The sequence below is a fragment of the Mastigoproctus giganteus genome, chromosome 2, assembly GCF_048544385.1.
Source record: "Mastigoproctus giganteus isolate SK-2022 chromosome 2, ASM4854438v1, whole genome shotgun sequence".
NCBI classification, from domain to species: Eukaryota; Metazoa; Arthropoda; class Arachnida; order Uropygi; family Thelyphonidae; genus Mastigoproctus; species Mastigoproctus giganteus.
In genome coordinates, this window is record NC_143576.1 from 206951150 (window position 1) to 206971263 (window position 20114).

The following is a 20114-nucleotide window of genomic DNA, read 5'->3' on the forward strand; positions in this document are numbered from 1 at the left end:
AAATAGAATACAGTTTATCTACTCTTTAAGCAATAGCACCTTGAGGGTCATCAAGAATTTGAAAAGTAAGTTATTCGTAATAATGACTTCTCAAAGACTTTTTAAAAAGCAGAATTAATCACATTCACTCTATCAGGTTGATTAGTTTTGGAACTTGATCATGGTCATTCACACCACCAGGATGATTAGTATTTGGAGCTGGAACAATTCTGTACTGAGACAAGTCTACAAGTACATACTGTTAGTTTTTTTTTTTTTTTTATGTAAACCCCAAACACGAGAGGTATTAGAACCTGTAGTACTTGGTACCATGCTTGGGTTGGAGGATGAGAAGATGAAAGAAGATATTTGTTGACATTGGACTTGAACTTCTGTAGATTGTAATTTTCAGAAAATACGTATGAAGGTTGTTCCAGAAAACGGCAGTTGAATGAATAAACGAGGAAGATGAAAAGTTGGTTCTGTGAGTTTGAAGTTGGACAGTAAATGGATGTTGGCTGGTGGCTGCACGTTTTTGGACTGTTTTGAAAGAGAAAGAGAGCAGGAATTATAGAAGCCAATTCAGAAGAACAGTGCCCATAGAAATATCTGTAGAAGAAGCATGCAGCAGAAACAGTACATCTATGAGACAGCGAGTGAAGAGACTCTGTTAGAGATGAATCATTAATTAACCTAACTGCCCTCTTTGAATGGAATCAAGAAGCCTGAGAGAGGTTTTGGGGGCACCACCCCAGATGTGGGAACAATATTCCATGGTAGGTAAGATTTGCGATTTATACAGAGTGAGCAGCTGTTTGGAAGAAAAGTAACGCCGAGAGCGAAAGAGAAAACCAAGTTTTTTAGATGCAGAGGAAGCAATATTTGTAATGTGCTTGTGCCAAGAGAGATTAGAAGTCAGGGTAATCCCCAAAAGAGATATATCCTTTTGCCTAGAAATTGGAGTGTCACTAAAGATAAGCATAGGAGCAGAAGAATCCTTTTTGCAAGATATAAGACAAGACTGAGTTTTAGAAGGGTTGAAATCAACTAAGTTGTCTTTGCCCCACTGGAGAATTACCTGAAGATGGCATTTAAGGAATTGGTAGCAGATTTTTGAGAAGTTGAAGCTGATTGAGCAGGGCAAGGTTTCTCAAAAATGGAAAGTGGAATGCAATGTGCTATCATCGGCAAAACTATGGATAGGATTTCCAGTCAATGGAAGAAGGTCATTAATATACAAGACGAAAAGAGTGGGGGGAAAGAACTGAACCTTGGGGGACACTGGCATTAGTGGAGAAGTTAGAAGACAGAGAGCCATCTACCATCACCCTCAGTGAGCGATCTGAGAGAAAACTGGATAACCAATTACTAAAAACAGTTGGCAAACCATAACATGGAAGTTTGTTTAGAAGACCTTTATGCCAAAAACGATCGAAAGCCTTTGAGATGTCAAGAGCAACTACTTGTGTTTCACTGAACCTTTCCATTGAATTAGTCTATAAATGGGTAACATAAGTTAGAATATCACCAGTGGATCGACACTGATGGAATCCATACTGGTGATCGTTGATCAGATGGAAGGTTTCTAGGTAGTTTAAGAGTTAGCGGTTAATTGATTTCTCCATTACTTTAGAAAGAGTAGAAGTAATTGCAATGGGACGATAACTGGATGGGAGGGATTTGTCATCCTTTTTAGGAACTGGCTGGATATGAGCAAATTTCCAAACAGAAGGAAAAACATCTTTGGAATAAGAAAGTAAAAAAAGGCAGCAAAGAATAGGAGTAAGTTCAGGAGCACAAGTTTTGAGAACAAGTGGAGAAATACCATTGGGACCTGGAGCTTTTTTAGCATCAAGATTCGTCAAAATCTTTCTGACATCCTTTTGACGGAAGACCACAGGAAGCATTGAATGGAGCGTGTTAGGAATGGTGGGAGGCGTTTTACCAAGATCACTAATAGATGAGTTGGAAGGAAAATAGGATGCTAGCAGGTCAGCTTTATCCTTGGCTGAAGTGACAACAGAACCATCTGGTTTGGACAGAGGTGGGAGCAGAGATGGACAAAAGTTGCGGCCAATAGCTTTGGCAAGAGACCAGAATGCTCAGCTACCATTAGGGCAAGAAGCAAGTTTTCTACTCTTAGCTTGTTCAAACTCTAGTTTGGACTGATTAATAACTGCTGTACAATTGTTATGAGCTTTGGTATAGGCAGGAAATGAAACTAAAGAATTAGAAACAAGCCAATTACGATACACGTTCTTCTCTTGAACAGCCTTAGCACATTTATTGGAAAACCAAGGTTTAGATAAAGGACGAGATTTTAAAGTGGAGTGTGGGATAAAGGATTCCATTCCTGCAAGAATAATTTCACTGACACGATCTGAGCAAACATTTACATCAGAAGTTTTGAAACAGTAATCCGACCAAGGAAAAGAAGAAAAGAAATCTTGCAGGTCATTCCATTTTGCATTCTCGTAATGCCAAACAACACGAGGTAGGGAATAGCCATGAGATAAAGGCTCCATTGGAGAAGAGACAATCACCAAGTTGTGATCTGAAGTGCCTAAAAAACCTATCACTTCGCCTGTGTACTTAGAAGGGTTGTTTGTGAGAAAATGATCAAGCATGTTGGCTGTATGATTAGGATTGTTTGGTATTCTTGTAGGTAAATGAACAATCTGTGCAAGGCCATTAGTAATTGCGAATGCCTCAGCATCTCGACCAGCTGGGTCGGTGTGACTAGAAAACTGAAGCCAGCTAGAGTTGGTGAACATTAAAATCACCAAGGAAAATTGGACTGGAGAAAGTAGAGTTGCAAAGAGAGGAAGTCAAAGAGCTCCAAGTGATTAGTGGTTTTGGGAGAAGGGTGAATTTGACACAATGAGGTAGAGAGTTTTTAAGCCATAGAAGATCGAAGAGAGGAGATTCCAAATTACCAAGTCTCTGACAGGGAATATCAGAACGGACATATGCACAATTAGGACTTTTGAGGCGAAAGGAATCATAGAGTAAATAATTTGGGCATCTGAGATGAGCAGTAGTTGAATCAACCGATAACTGAGATTCTGTCAGAAAAAGTACATGGGGTTTGGCAGACTGTAAGTGGAAATGGACATCACTGAGATTAGAATTGAGACCACATACATTTGTGAAATGAATTAGGAAGTTAATCATAATGTCAAACAGAAAAAATACATCTAACAGTCACAATTACCGAAGATCATGCATTAAATCTTGCCAAGTATTGAACCCATTATGCAATATTCAAAATTTGACTGCTGATTTGAGGCACACAGAGATTGTTTGTTTGTTATTTGGTTTTTAGGAGCATTAGCAACTAAGGCCATATTGCTCCAGGGATATGCAGTGGTCATTCCCTGACCTTTCCGCATCCTCCGTATTTGGTGGTGACAGGCTCGAACCCCGGTCTAATCAAGAAGCATGTGCTATGCACTGCTGCTCCTTCCCACCTGGCTACGGAGGCGCCATTACACACAGAGAGAACATATTTTCTTTCTGTGTATTAATTAATATTCACAAAATCAGCAAAATATTTGGGTGTGTTAAAATTAAGTTCAAAAGATAATGACAATGAAGGAGCAGCAATGCACTCAATAAGCTCAACAAGATAAGTAATAGCAACCATCTATTAAGGTTCTATTAGTAAGCAAGTTCTTACTAATAGAGCCCAATAGAGGGTTAATAAAATTAAATAAGTTTGTAACTGAGAAAGTAAAGCCAGCAAGATATCCATAAGAAACTTTCTAAAATAGGAACTACAGATAACAAATTCCACGGATAGAGTCAAAGTAATTCTAAATGTAACTGCTTAATAAATATCAAGTAGAAAACTTCAGATGCAAAGACCAAAAAAAAAAAGAAAGGAAATTATGCTTGGAAATATTAATCTCTAAAATACTAATCTTACTGTCTAGAAGGGCAGAACATCTTGTATAGGAATCAACATTGAACAGAAATGACTGGCTGCATCTTGACTATAGTCTGCTGTAGCCAAGATGAGGCCGGTGATTTTTCATGGTCCCTGAGTGATCTAAACTTAAGTCAATAACCTGTATATAAAGTATAATTTTGCATTTTGTAAAGTTAATTTGACATATGACATTTTCAAAATGCCATCGTACTGAATGTACCTTTATTTGCATTTTGTACTATAATAAAAGAAAACAAAAATGTTATAATATTTACTTGACATTTCATTCCACAATGACAAGTAGAGCATAGCTTCATCGTGCACATAGCAATGACAAAATTTGGTTTGCTGTTTGGTACATTGATCTCACGTTGTGGAGACATTTCATCAGAAGTTGATCTTAGTATTACACTACTCTAAATAGAAACGAATGCTTCAATGGAGAAATATATTGCTGATTATTTAAAGTGTATGCCACTATTCATACCTGCATTTTGATTCATTTTTTTGGATCTCATTGAGTAGGTAAGTGGGCACTGTGAAGACCTGAGCAACCCAGTGATGAAATATATTCACAATATGTGAGATGGTGCAGTAAGCAAAATAAACTCAAGTAAATTTAGGGCAGTGCAATCTGAATCCATATTCAGAGTCTGCATATCATTTTCTTTACCATTATTCATGTCAAAATAATAAATGCTGTATATCCTTTACAAGCAATTTTACGATGCTCTCCTAATATAAAATTGCTTGCAAGGATTAAATGCAGAAAACAAAAAAAAATCACTCCAAAGATACATAAAAATACTTGTTTGGCAGGAACAAAGTGGTTTTTTTTTTTTTTTTTGTTAGTTCTTGGCACATCAGCTTCTGTGGCCATATTGCACCTCCCAAGGTTTTGCATTTTCTACTCTCATCCAAGCCCGAGGCGGGATTCGAACCCATGACCTTTGGGTTGCCAGGCAGGCACTTTACCCACCCGGCTAGCCCGGTCGGCTGGAACAAAGTGTACGTTTCCACCAAATGAACTAGGTTGAAGAAATCTTCACTATTGTTTAAAATATATTTAAAAAATCATTTCTTTCTAAAAGAAAGCAATCCCCCAAGACCAGATTTGATGACATCCAGAAGTTTCCACATCCATTACTAATATCATGCAATTTTACACTACACAAACTAAATTTGCTAAATATCAAGAATGGAATATTTAATAATCAGAAATTTTAAAGTTTGCAGATGATTTCATTTTTAATCAATAGACTACTGATAACTATAATAAGTTATAAACACAGCAATAAATATGCATAATCAAATTCTTAAAACAGTGATGCAAACTAAGTCAGACTTTTCCTGAAATGGTTAGAAAATACTAACAGGAAGAAATTCTTCTACATCCAGTCCAGCTGGCTTTTCCCTCTGTTCAGGTACAAATTCTACAGTGGTACTTTTTATCTGTTCAGGAAATACTATTGCTCTTTGAGGAGGTTGAGAAACATCCTTTTCTGGAATAATTGGAACAGGTTTCACTACAGAAACAGTCTCTGGTAAGTATGAATTCTGCCGCCTCAAAGCAGTAGCCTTTTCAATAGGTTTGAGTAGATTTGTAGTTGATGTGAGAGTGTGATGAATAATTGGTTGTACAACAGTATCTGTTACTTTTGTATATGTTGTATTTAAGGGAGATAGAGAAGATATTGAAGTGGAAGGTATCATTGGTACAGTACTTTCAATAACCCTACTGATATATGGTGTTGATGACTTCTCAGGAGGAGGTTTGAATGGTGAGAATGATTTCTCTCTTTGCAGAAACTGCTTCTCTTCTGGTTCATCATCTGTTATGATAAATCCTCCAGTTTCTACAAATTCTAACACTTCTGGATCTAAAAAAAAAAAAAAATGCATATTTTACAGAGTACTTCAACAAAAGCTATTTACAAGTAAATACATATTTTCTTAGTTTTCCCTCTATTTCAAAACATAATAATATTGCAGCCTATATATAATTAACTACCATGCAACACATTCAATGATTTATGAAATAAATCACTGAACTGAAATATTTATGAAACTGAGTTTAATTATAAGAAATTTTCCCTTCGAATCAAGTCTTTCAAGCGAAGGTTAGGGGGGGGGGAGAAGAATAAAGAGTATTAAATCCAAACAATGTCCTTTTGAAACAAAACTTATAATAGCAAATGCTGCAATTTATCAAAAAAACCAATTTACATTTTTCTCCTGTTATTTTATTGGTTGATAATAATTTTCATTTCTTTAGTGCTTTCTCACTATTTTTCAATAATGGAAAATATACATAACACAAAAATTGCTTCTCATCAGTTGATGAGATTTTACATTTCCATATTAAAAGTTTAACAAAACTGAGACAGCTATTTTGCAACCATTTGAGTCATTCATTTTTCTTGATTAATTATTAATAGAACCAGGAAGTACAGCAAGCCCTCAGTATATGAATTTATATCTCAATCTTATGAATTTTTATATACTGTACAGACAGTTAAACATAGCACACTACTTAAAGTATATTTTTTGCAAAATGTAGAACCAAGCACACATGATGAAATTGCAATGTTACCAACAGTATTTCCTCCTCTTAAGATAAAAGTGATTTCTGTTTAGGACAGTTTAATTTACTGCCTAAGGAAACTACTATTCTTTCCAAAATCATTTCATGTTTCCAATAATAAGTTGCTTTTTGATACTTTCATTGCAGCCATATGAGGTGCAAAAACTTTTCATTAGGTTAGTCATAGTGCAATTTGACTTGCAGGAGGCTAGGTGCTAACCAATTATAAGCATGAGCTAGAAAAGTGTTACTTCTACAATTGTTTACTTCTACTTAAATTATACAGAAATAATCTCTCTAAAATAACTTCAAAGACTGTGTGCTAAACTGCAGTGCTACAGTGATTTTTTTTAAGCAAGAAACATACTTGGATACTCATATACTTCATTAACTCATAAGTTTGACTCTACAAATGCAATCAACTTTTACTTAAAATTCAATAAAGATATTGTTTTAAAATTTTAAATTTTGTATTTAGGACATATCCCAAACTGAGGGGGCACTGCTATCGCTCTTTGTTTTATAATATGTAAAATGTGCTAAAATTCATTCACCTTGGCTTTGCTTCTACTGGGATAAGGTGGTAAGCTTTGCATTCTATTTATTCCTTTTCTTTTAATTTATTCCTTTTGATTGACTATTTCTGGTATGTTCATTTACAATATTATTATTTCAGAAATGTTGAATTATTTTTTATTTTATTACAATATTCTTACAAATGCTAATCATTTATTTCTTTATCGTAAAGTTAAATTTATTGTAAATACAGGTTATTATAATTTATTATAAACACAGTTATTAAAAGTCCAGTTTCCTTTGTGTTTTTTATATTTTTACGTAAGGTTGGTGCAAAACACTAAAATCTACAGTATTTCATTATCTCTTTAAATATAAGAACTCTCCAACTTACGTAGCACTCTACTTACGCTAATTCGACTAGTTGTAAGTTTTACCGGCCAGTGCAAACTGAAAAAAATATGGAAACTTATTTTGCATCTGTAAGGATAAATGGAGGTTTGCGAAAATATCCTAATGTGAAACCCAAAAACACATTGTTGTTGTTGTTTTTTTTTATAATTTATTCCAAGTCCTTGGAAGTTGAAAATTTCGCTATATTACTATGCTATTTATCTCTCTAAATTCTAAAAGGTCATATTTATAATGGAAATTGCGCTACCCTTTCATTGTTATCATATGTTCCGTTATAAGAATAAATTTTGAATGCGTTTGTGATATTTTTCTAAAGCATATTTCTGGAGATCATGACCATAAAACAATAAAAACAATATGCGTTTTCTGTTTTATTGGGCTTTTCTGTTAGTGCATCTAATTATAAATGGGTAGTAAACTCGATCTTGTTGCATTTGTAATAATAACAATAACTGCAATTGTGGGGATTTTTATGTTATTATGGTGAAATGTGTTCCCCTTCACTGAAATCTTCAATTGTATAAAAAACAAATTTTCAGAAACTTCTCTTCCTATTTACATATTACAATGATGAAGGGAAAGTGCAAGTGGTGGTAGCGCCAGGAAACGAAACATAATTGATTTAGAAATGAAGATGAAAATGATTAAGTACGAAGCAGGACAAAGTTTGTCATCTGTTGCAAGGGAATTAGGTCTCGCTGCTTCAACAGTGAATACTATTTTAAAAGACAGTGCACGTATAAAAGAACATGTCAAAGGACAACACACTTAAGATCGAGAGTTATCACAAAACAGCATTCAGGTGCTATATCGAAGAGGGAACAGCTGGTAATAATATGGATGGAAAATCAGATTCAGAAGCAAGTGCCCCTGAGTCTAATGACTATTCCAGCAAAAGCAACAAGTATTTATAAAGTTATTAAGGATAAGTATGGCGAACCCCCACCCACGTTCGTGGCAAGCAATCGGTGGTTTAATAGGTTCAAGCATTGCGCTGGTTTCCACAAAGTTGAAGTATGTGGTGTATGAGGTAGCCCCTAAGGGGCTACCTCACTCATGTTTCTGGAGATTTAAAAAATTTTTTAAAATAATTTTTATATCCATTTTATTTTTTATATCCATTTCATTTCTATAGCATCTCCATCAGCATGAGTTTGCATAGAAACACAGTGTTTGGTACATGATCAGGTGTAGCCCCCTGATGAAATACCTGATCTATGTACCAATTTTTATTTTATAATTTTTATTTCTATTACCCTCCCCTCTTTTTCTTTCAGCTTTTGTACATATGATTGGCCTGTTAATTCGGCATTAATTCAGGTTTAATTCTACTTAATTTTTTTTTTTTTATATAGGTTCTTAACATTCTTTTTCTCTTTCTTCAACTAGGCTCGGCATTTTGTGTTTAATAACTTCTCCATCTATATTTATTTTTATTTTTATTTTATTTTACTTTCATTGGTGACACTTATTTATATACATGTATCCTGTTTTGCTGCTTTGCACATTCAGGTACATGTACTGTTTTTCCTTTTTTTTTTTTTTTTTTTTTTTTCCTTCCTTCCACTTCTTCGTTTTCATATATATATATGAAGTTATGTAAAAGAATATAAGAAATAGAACAGATTAATGCCATCAAATTTATGATTGTACATTACATCTGTCTGTATATAAAAATTTTTCAGTTAATTGTAATACCAACTATATAAATTGGAGAATTTAGCATAAAAGTGTTAGGGGTGCAAACTATACTCATTAGTTCAAAGGCCCAAGTTTAGGTAACCTAAGTTGGACTTCTTTGTTGTACCCTATAAATAAACACATAAAATAGTAAAATTAAAATTATAATATAGCTAATTATAGATATATGGATATATTGAATGGAACGTTAACTAAGGCTAGCTCCACTCAATATATCCCATCAATAATTAACTGAAGCTATCTGTTTCTGTTTGCTATTTGCCATCTGGAAAATGGCAAACAGAAATGAGTACAGTTTGCACCCCTAATACTTTTATTCTAAATTCTCCAATTAATCTGGTTGGTATTATAATTAACTAAAAAATTTGTTATATATTAATAACAAGAATTAATATATATATATATAAGTGTCATTGATGAAAGTAAAATAAAATAAAATAAAAATAAATATAGATGGAGAAGTTATTAAACACAAAATGCCGAGCCTAGTTGAAGAAAAAAAAGAATGTTAAGAACCTATATAAAATTAAGTAGAATTAAATCTGAATTAATGCCGAATTAACAGGCCAATCATATGTACAAAAGCTGAAAGAAAAAGAGGGGAGGGTAATAGAGATAAAAATTATAAAATAAAAATTAAAATTATAAAATAAAAATTAAAGAATATATATATATATTAATTCTTGTTTCCTTTATATAGTAAATTTATATACAGTATGTATGTGTTTTTGTATTGATGCAATACTGTTTAATTAAATAATTATTTAAAAAATTAAATAATTAAATAAAAATTTATTGATGTAATTGTCTCCAAGCTTTCCCCCCCCCCCTCCAGAAAATTTTCTGTGGATGCCCATGTTTACAATCGTAATGGTATTACCACCACTTTGCTTATTGGAGGCTTGAAGTGGTGAAACCCATGTTTAGTCTCTAGAGCAAAGTTTCCGGCATCCCCCTGCCCCCATACTTCTCCTTCAACCCATGCACGGTACTAAGTACTATAGGTTTTGATACCTTTCGTGTTGGGGTTTTCATAAAAAAAAAAAAAAAAAATTCATTTTCTTTGCTATTGTCTATGACATGTTGCTCTCTCAACATTTCTTTCAGAATTTTTCTCCAGTCATCCTTAATATACATAATATTAGATTAACATTTATTTTTATTTCTTTTCGATATCTCAAATCATTTTGATAGGTATAGAGGGCACCTGTGTCCTTTATGCTCAGCTTTCTACTGAGAAACTCCACAGTCATCATAGCTCTCCTTCTGTTTATATTCCGTTTATACTTAACCTATCTTGATGAAATATTTTCCTTCTTAGTAATACATTTTTGTCCACTTTGATATTACATAACTTAATAGGTATTTAATTGTTTTCTCTTATTAATTATTTTTACCTTATTTTTATTTATTTTTCAGCTTTTTTCCGGCATTGTATTTTTAGCCTTTTAAAATACAGCACAAGCTAGTGGTACACTCTCACAGCTAAGGCCCTCTCTAAAAGGTTGGATATTTACACACCTAGCTTGCCAAGTATCCTTTAAACTCTTTTCTCATTTCTTTTCATCTTTCTCCTTTCTATTCTTCTTTCTTCCATCCGTTGAACTATTAGTGTAATATGAGGGTGATTCGGACATTTTTCCTTTTCTCATTCTTGCTATTTTCCCCTCCTTTATCTTTATCACCTTTTTCCTTCCCTTCATCATCATCATCAGACATTTTCAATCCACTGCAGGATGAAGACCTCTCCAGCAAGTTTTCAGTTCCTTCTGTTTTGTGCAATGTCATCCATTTACTACCCACAAACTCATGAATTTCATCTGTCCATCTCCATTGTTGTCTTCCAGGTTTTCTTTTGCTCCTCTTGGGTACCTTTCTGTTATTTTCTTAGTTCATCTGTCATCATGTCTTCGAGCTATGTGTCCTGCCCAAGACCATTTTAGTTCTTTAGTTTTGATAAGAATGTCCTTTACTTGAATTTGCTGCCTAATCCATGTGTTTCTCTTCTTATCTAACAGTCTGATTCCCAATATAATTTGTCCCATCCTTCTCTGTGTAGTTCTCAGCTTCTCTTCCATTCTTTTGGTGAGTGCCCAAATTTCCTTCCAGTCATGGTGGGGAGTATACATTGGTTCATTATTTTATATTTAAAACAAATTGGGTTATTGCTCCTCAGTATGTGACTATATATCCATCCAAAATTTATTCTTCTATTGACTTCCAGCCATTTATCATTATTACAGCTAATGACTTATCCAAATAAGTATATGACTCCACCTTTTCAATCATTATATCCCTTTCTGTGGCATACTTGTTCATCATTACTTTTGTTTTAGCCATATTCATCTTTAGTCCAAAATCCTTACTAACTCTACATAACTGATTAAGATTTTCCTCTAATTCTTTGGGATCATGGCTTATGACCACAATGTCATCTGCAAATCGTAAATGGTTTAGGTACTCTCCTTTCACATTGACTCCTTTCTGCGACCAGTCTAATCTTCTGAAAACTTCCTCCAGGGCAGCAGTAAACAACTTCGGAGATATTGTGTCTCTTTGTCAAATTTTAACATTTATTACTGTCTTTGTCTAGTCTAATAAAGGAGGTAGCATTCTCATACATTTTCTTCAAAATCATAATATATGGGGTATCTATGCCTTTTCTTTCCAGTGCCCGAAACATTGCCTTATGCTGTATTGAGTCAAAATGCCTTTTCATAATCCACAAATACCAGGCATAATGGTGTTTTATATTCATTTGCTTTCTCCATTAGATGTGACATTACGTGAAGGTGATCCATAGTTGAGAATCCTGTCCTAGAGCCAGCTTGCTCTTTCGGTTGATTCTTATCAACTATTCTTTCTAATCTGTTAATAATGACCCTTGTGAACAACTTGTAGATGTGGGATAACAAGCTAATTAGTCTATAATTTCCAATTTATCTTCTTTCTTTTGCAGCAAACCTGTGATTACATTATTCCACTCCTTAGGCGCCACACCTTTTCTAATGTATTTTGTGAAGAGTCTTGCCAGTTTTTGTGTCATGTCTCTTCCTCCCAATTTTAACAACTCTACAGTAACTTCATCTTCCCCTGGAGCTTTCTGATTCTTCATTTTCTTCAACGCATGTTCTACCTCATCAGGAAGGATATCAGGTATGTCGTATGTGTTGCTACTTTGCAATCCATGTTCCCCACTGCTGGCATCATTTCCTCACTCCTTGTATAACTCTTTATAGTAGTCTTCTGCTATTTAAATTATGCCTTCTCTGCTATTCATAAGTACACCATTGCTATTCTTCAGTTTCAGTATCATTTGTCTTTCTGTATTACTGCTGATTTAAATCCTTTGTTTTCCCTTAATGCGTGTTCTACATTTCTTGCATTAAATTTTCTTATGTCCTCTCTGAGTCTCTTTCTAATGGCTTTGCATAACTCAGTATACTCAATTTTCTCCCTGTAAGTGTTTTTCTTGCTCTTCATTTATCACTTTCATAAAGTTGTAATATTCCTCGTCGATATCTTGGTCCTGAACAGTCTGCAGAAGCTCAAACTTGTTCTTAAGTTCCAGTACATACTACTTTTTCTCCTCTTCTGTTATCTCAAAGACCTTTATTTACTCGAGTCAGTTTTTTTCTTTTTTTTTCTTACATCTATATCATGTGTGCATCTTACCATGTGATCACTTCCAACATTTACCTTGTTCAGGACAGTAACATCATTCACCATATATCTTCTGTTAGTGAGGATGAAGTCTATTTCGTTAGTTGTTAATCCATTTGGGCTCTTCCATATCCACTTTCTGTTCACCCTTTTCTTGAAAAAAAGTGTTCATTACTGACATTCCTCTAGATTCTGCAAATTCCACGTCTTTTACTTCTTTCATCAATTCCAAAATTTCCTATAGTTCCCCTTTCTGTGCTTTTTGTCTCTTTCCAACCTTAGCATTGAAGTCCCCCATAATGATAGTGTAGTGAGTTTTCTGTTCATCTAGAAGACACTCAATTTCGTTGTACATATCTTCAACCTCTTCATCATCATACTTCGATGTTGGTGCATAAATCATTATAACCTTTAGCTTATACCTCTTAGAAATCCTGAGTAGTAGTCTTGACACCCTTGGTGATGTACTTTTGAATTCCAAAATGTTGTTTTTAAAATTTTTATGGACCAGAAACCCAACCCCACCTTCACTCCTTTCACTGTTTCCATTGGTGTACAGCAGATTTCCACTTGATAAACTTATAAGTGATTCATTTCTTCTTCTTATTTCAGCCAAACTGATGATATTCCAATTTACATTTTCTAATTCTTTTCCAGCTCTAGTATCCTGTTTTCACCGATGAGCGATCTTACGTCATAACAGGCCAAGTTCAGTTTCTGTGCATGGCAGCCTGATTGTACCCAGATCCTTCCTTCCCTTACCCTGCATTATTTCCCATTTCTATACCACTGCCTGTTACACTTAATACTTTTATGATATACAAATTCACTTTTTTCGTCTTTTTCAAAACATTTTTTCAAAAACTTTTTTCATCCTTTGGACGATTTAGAATTTAAATTACATTTCATACTCTTAAGCCATGTACATGAAAACAAGGCATTCTTTAATTTATTTACACTTTATTTTGTTTAAATTAATATTTTATTTATATACACTACATTAATTCGTTTACACTCTAATTTGTTTAATTTAATATTTTAATTTTATGTTTTTACTTATGTTAATACTTATGTTTTTGGAGGTTCTTTTTCTCCCCCCCCCCTTTTTTCCCCCCTATTTACCATCAGCCTTTAATTCTACATTTTTTTTTTTTTTTTTTTTTAGGTTCTTAACATTCTTTTTCTTTCTTATTCTTTTCTCTTACTTTTCTTCTATTAGGCTCGGCACCTTGTGTTAAATACTTGTCCATCTTTTTGTATTTTCTATTAATTATTTCTAATTTCATCTATATATATACAGTGGAACTTCTCTATTGAATTTTTTTGCAAAACATAGCACCTTGAAACGAAATTACATGTAAAATTAACCCCATATAGCGAAGTGTTAGTTTCTCTATAACGAATTTTTAAAAAAATTAGTAAAAGCATTTTTGAAGATTTTCAAGCATTTACTGCTAAACAGCCGCTCAAATATACTGCCTCCTTCCTTCCAAAATTGCACGTTAGCATCTGGAATTAAATAATCATCCTTTTAGTGAACATTTGTGGCCATTTATGCTCATAGGAGGGTCTTTGTTTCATTTTTGTTAGAGTTATTAAACTAAATGGGTTTTCTTAAAAATGGTGGTAAACTTTACAATAAATAGGGTAGATTTGTAAATTGATGTTGGCTCAGGGGAAAATGAAATTTGCTGTGGTAAATCTTTAGCGTGCTGCGGCGGCAATACATACAATGCTACCATAGTCAGTTTTTAGTAATGCCTACTGAGTGACTTCCACTTCTCGCCTCAACTGTATCATGTGATCTTCCTGTCAATCATTATATGATATGTCCGTTCTCATCTAACTGGGATCCCAATAGATGGTTTTCATGAATTTTTTTTTTCTTCTGAAAAGTAACATACAGTATACATTAATCATAAATTTTCTTTCATGTATACATGAATGAAAGCAGAATAAAAGAAATTCACAAAGTCGTATATTTCTTTAAAGTGATTGATAGGAAAGCTCACGTGATACTGTTGAATTGGCAAGCAAACGTCAATGAGTAGGCAGTACTAACAATTCACTATATGGCCAGCACAGCGAAGTTTGTGGTGTACGTATGTATCGGCAAGAGCTGCAGTCCAGTAATTTTTACAATTGCGGAAACAATGTCGAAGAGTTAGTGTTTAAGTATTAATGATAAAGCAAAGATTGTTATGATATTGACCAGGGTTTTAAGAAAAAAGATGTTGCGGAGAAATATGGCATACCTGCAAGCAATTTATCTACAATTTTAAATGCAACTGAAGGAGGAACAGACAAGAAGCAAATTAAGTTGTGTATATACGAAGATGTTGATAAAGATGTTCTAAAATGGGTGCAAATTATACGTGAAAAGAATATACCAATATCGGGCCTAATAATTAAGCAACAAGCTCTGAAATTTGCACAGTCCCTTGGACATACAGAATTTAATGCGAGCACTGGGTGGCTAGATAAATTTAAGAAGCGCCACAGAATTGTGGAAAATGTTATTTGTGGAGAAAGTGTTAATGTAAGCGAAGAAGACTGCAACAGTTGGAGCAACAATACCTTAAAGAAGATTTTGGAAGAATATGAGCATAAGGATGTTTTTCATGCTGACGAAATGGATTTATTCTTTAAATGTTTACCGAATAGAACACTTGCTTTTAAGGATGATAAATGTTTTAGCAGAAAACAAAGCAAAGAAAGAACCACTGTGCTAGTTGGAGCAAATAAGAGGAAGTGAAAAATTAAGACTTTTAGTCATCGGAATATCAAAAAAACCAAGATGTTTTAGAGGCACAAAATCTTTGGAAGTTGACTACACCTTTAATAAAAAAGCATGGATGGTAAGTGATATTTTTGAAGAATGGATATTAAAACTAGACAAGCGTATAACAAAAGAGAAAAGGAAAATTGTGTTGGTAACTGACAACTGTCCAGCACATCCTGCCAAACTTAAAAGTGTGGCAAAGTTGTTGTTTTCACCACCAAACATAACGTCAAAACTCCAGCCAATGGACCAAGGCATTATTAAACATTTGAAATTTCATTATCGAAAGAGAATAATAATGAAGATTGTCAATGTGTTATCAGAAAATAGAAACTTGGAGGTTACAATTAACCTTAGAGACTGATCTCTGAACTGGCAAAAGTTTGGACAAACGATGTCACTGAATACACTATTCAAAAGTGTTTTTCGAAAGCGGAATTTGCATTGAATACAGAAGTCGAACAACAATGGACGAACAAGATGAACTGTCCCTTTCACAACCGAAAAACTTTTGTACATTATTAGAACTGTCCGGAAACATCGAAAATGAAATAACACTGGATAGTTACGTTTATGTAGATCAAGATCTGACTACAGCAGAACATCCAAATGAAGATGAAATACTGCTGAACAGTGTTAGACGCGACCATGATCACGAAGAAATTAACGATGATGCTGAAAATGCATCAGAACAACCCATAGAAAAGCCAACTCGCGAAGAAATGATTAATGCTTTTAAAACGGTTCGTATGGGTCTACAGTTTTGTGAAAATGTTCCTGATAATGTTTTTAATGCTCTGAACAAATGTGGTTTTCTTTGAGAATCAGACATTTTTTAATTGTACTGTGCAAACAAAAATTACAGATTTTTTTTTTTTTAATCTGCGATACTTACCGGCGAAAATTGTGTAAACATAATTTAAATAAGTATGTTTTTGAAATAAAATACATTAAAAATAAATGTAGATTTGTTTGCATTTTCTAATTAGATAACAATTTCTAATAAAAAAGATATTCTCTGTATAACAAAATTTCTCTATAACGAATTTTTTTGCTGGATTTATCGAATTCATTATAGGGAAGTTAGACTGTATATATATATAATGTGTGGTTTGTAAAATAGATAAAGTAAAGTGTCTATGAAAGACATGGGCATTAGACATATGATAACTTTTGTTATTTCCTTTTTCTGCTTATTTTGCTTCAATAAATAAAATATCTATTTGTGAAGTCAAAGTGGATGATAACTAATAGATATCATTGCAGGTATTGAAGAAAACTATAATTTACAGAATCAACCAAGATAGTAAAAATGTGGTATCTACATGCTATATAGATTGACTTATATAATAAAATACAGGTGACCCCCGCTTAACGCTGATCATTCGTTCCGGAAAAACAGAGCGCTAAGTGAATCCGCGCTAAGCGAGCGCCGCTTTCCCATAAGGTAACATATGTATTTGTGAGCTGCGGTCGGTGCCATAGGATATTTCCTAATCAATAATAAATGGTAATGAAAAGATGCACAAATGTCGGTCAAAATATTTAATATTCAAATATTTGCACATATAAAATATTCTGCATTACATACGTATAATTATGTGGTAACTACTTGCGTCTCAAAAGTAAACAAAATTCCAATTAAAATAATGAATTTAATGGATGAATTTAATCATGAAAAATGTGTGGATTTTGAGTTGAACTTTGGCCCGCTTCCAAATAAACTAAAAGGGGTATTAATTTTAAATGGCCCGCAGCGTTACCACCCAACAATAAAGTCAACCGATCCTTCGCCGCTTTGAAACTTGGCATGTTTTTTGTTCTTTCAATATGAAACTTCTTTTAGGCATTCGTTTCCACAAAAGTCCTGCTTCAGCTATGTTAAAAACTTGTTGAGAAGTATAACACATAATACCCCTCTTCAATAATTTTAACAAGTTCTTTTTTGAAAGTTTCGGGTCCTTAATCTGCACTAGCGGCTTCTCCCGGGATTTTAAATCTATTCTACCAGTTTTAAATGGTTCCACATTTTTTTTTTTTTAGGCGAGTTTTCTTCAGATCATCGTATTGGCTAATCTCTTTCTCTCTCTCTCTCTTTTTTTTAATATTTAACTTAACTGAATTCTGAATTGGAATATTATCTTCAAAAAAATTAGTCTTTCCATTTCAATCCTAATAGCCGGTCTAGTCCTAGTTGCTTGCAGTGGAACGCTATCTTTCCCGCTGCTAAGATTAATTCTTTATTTTTTCATAATTGTTCTTACAGTTAAATTTGCGAGTCCTAAATTATGGCACACATCCGCTTGTCGTTCACCGGAATCGATTCGCTTCAAAACGTCTAATTTAATTTTCAAATTCAGTCTTTTTCTTACATTTATAGTCTTCGTACTGCGCCCAGACGTTGTTGCATTTTCATTCCTGTCGGTCATTATTAGCTCTTCGAAAATATAACTGCGTTGGTTGAATTAATTATGATACAATGTTCAAGTAAACTGTCCGTTACGCACGATGTCTAATGCTGTACTGAGTGATGACTAGACTTCGGATAAATGCATATAACGCAAATATTACAAGCAATATACGTGATCATTTTTTTAAAATGTTGATCTCGGAACTACGTAACAAGTGACTGTACTTAAATTAGCGTGAGAGAAAATTTCACTGAGCGTGGGAAAATTGCTCAAGTCGGCGTGGGAAACGTTTTAATGCTGTTTTGCTATTCATTTTCAAGCTATCAACTCCATCAAATGAAACGATTTCGATAAATATGTCAAAAATGTAATCTGTAAAAGGGCGTTATAGTGATCTGTGACAGCGTTATAGTCAGATACGGGTTATAATATAAGAACAGCGTTATAACGAATCAGCGTAAAGCGAACCGCGTTATAACGGGGGCCTGCTGTAAATAAATAAACATTGAATATGTAATAAATATAATTATATATTGAAGGATATTTTATCATTCATCAAAATGCATATAAAAGTAATCAACTATTTATCTATTTCAGTGTGCTTTATAGCAGCAATAATAACCTAATAATAATAGCATTTCAAGAGATGAATAATACATATCAGTTTACTGAATTAAACAATAAAAATGGGTAGTCAAACTTAAATGCAGAGTAGTATGAAATGATACCAGCCCTGCAAGCAGTGAAAATTATAATTAACAATGAACTTAAATTTATGAACATAATAGTCAGAGTGAATAAGACAGCATGCCCTCATGGCATTTCTTATTGATATTCAAACACAAAGTAAATTTATAATCAAATAAATAATTATCTGAAAGCAACGTTTAATAGTTCAAGCATTTAATAGTTCAATTATGTTTTACAGTGCTCATGCTATGAAGGTTATAAAACAATTATACAAGGCTTCAGTTTCTATACAGCACTAAACAAATTAAGTTTGCTACTAATGGCATCCATCTCATATTGCGAAGATACTTCACTGCGAGTTGTTTGAGTATTGCATTATCCACTTTAAATAAAAAGTACTACTCTAACAGAGAAATATATTGCTGTATATTTAAAACAAACCCGTTTCTCCCTAGCTTGGTTTCACTGTTAGTTAAAACCAAGAATGGGGAAATGGCATTCAGCACAAACACTTTTTGTTTTTTGTTTTTTTACCTCATGAATGTACACTGAAAGGACAGAATTCATGGGATACCTGATTCCTGGGCAACACTATGCTGTCACCTCTCTCACTAGAGGATGAACCCACTGCTTGGCAGGTATATAGGTACACTGCATTCACATAGACGGTAATTCGATGCCAGTATGGATAAATGTCGTGAGTAATAATAGTGGGTGCCCAATGCATGGGCCATTCTATCACAGAGGCGGTGCAGAACTTGCACTATCCCCATTTGACAGTTTCAAGAATGTATCAGGAATACGCCATTTCTAGAATAACATCTCATCATAAACAGTGCTGTGAGAAGAGAAAAGTGGTAGATGAACGTGGCCGTCGACATCTGTCTCACATTGTTTCAGCCAACCAGAGAGTGACAGTGACACAAATCACCGCAGACTTCAATGAGGGAGCTGCCAGAAATGTCTCCACCAAGACCATCAGGTGATCATTAGCAGCAATAGGTTATGTGAGCCGCTGAACCACCAGTGTCCCATTGTTAACACCATGACACAGCCCTCTATGCCTAAACTGTGCGAAAGAACATCAGCACTGGACCTTGGATGACTGGAGATGGGTCATCCAAGGTCCAGTGCTGATGTTCAACATGGCAGCTATAGTCCAGTTATTTCGAGTGGATGGGAGGGTGATGCGTATCTGGCAGAAACCACAAGAAGCTATGCACCCATCATGTCAACAAGGAACTGTTTAGGCAGATGGACAGTTGGTAATGGTCTGGGGCATGTTCAACTGGCACACGTTAGGACCTCTGGTACATCTAGATGCATCTCAGAACAGTCTAGGTTGCGTGTCCATCCTTGCACACCATCTGCATCCCTCCATGGTCATCGTGCACCCACAGGGCAATTGACTCTGCCAGCAAGACAATGCACCTGCCCACCGAG

The 20114-nt window shown here is 34.2% G+C and overlaps 1 protein-coding gene across 1 annotated transcript in view; it reads right to left on the reverse strand.

Annotated features, from left to right (window-relative positions):
- The window catches only part of LOC150090009 (katanin p80 WD40 repeat-containing subunit B1-like), a 331620-nt gene that overhangs the window by 35517 nt on the left and 275989 nt on the right, over positions 1-20114 (reverse strand). Inside the window, exon 13 of the mRNA XM_090368931.1 lies at positions 5285-5790. Coding sequence (XP_090225057.1) covers positions 5285-5790 — 506 coding nt within the window. The remainder of the gene's footprint in view (positions 1-5284; positions 5791-20114) is intronic.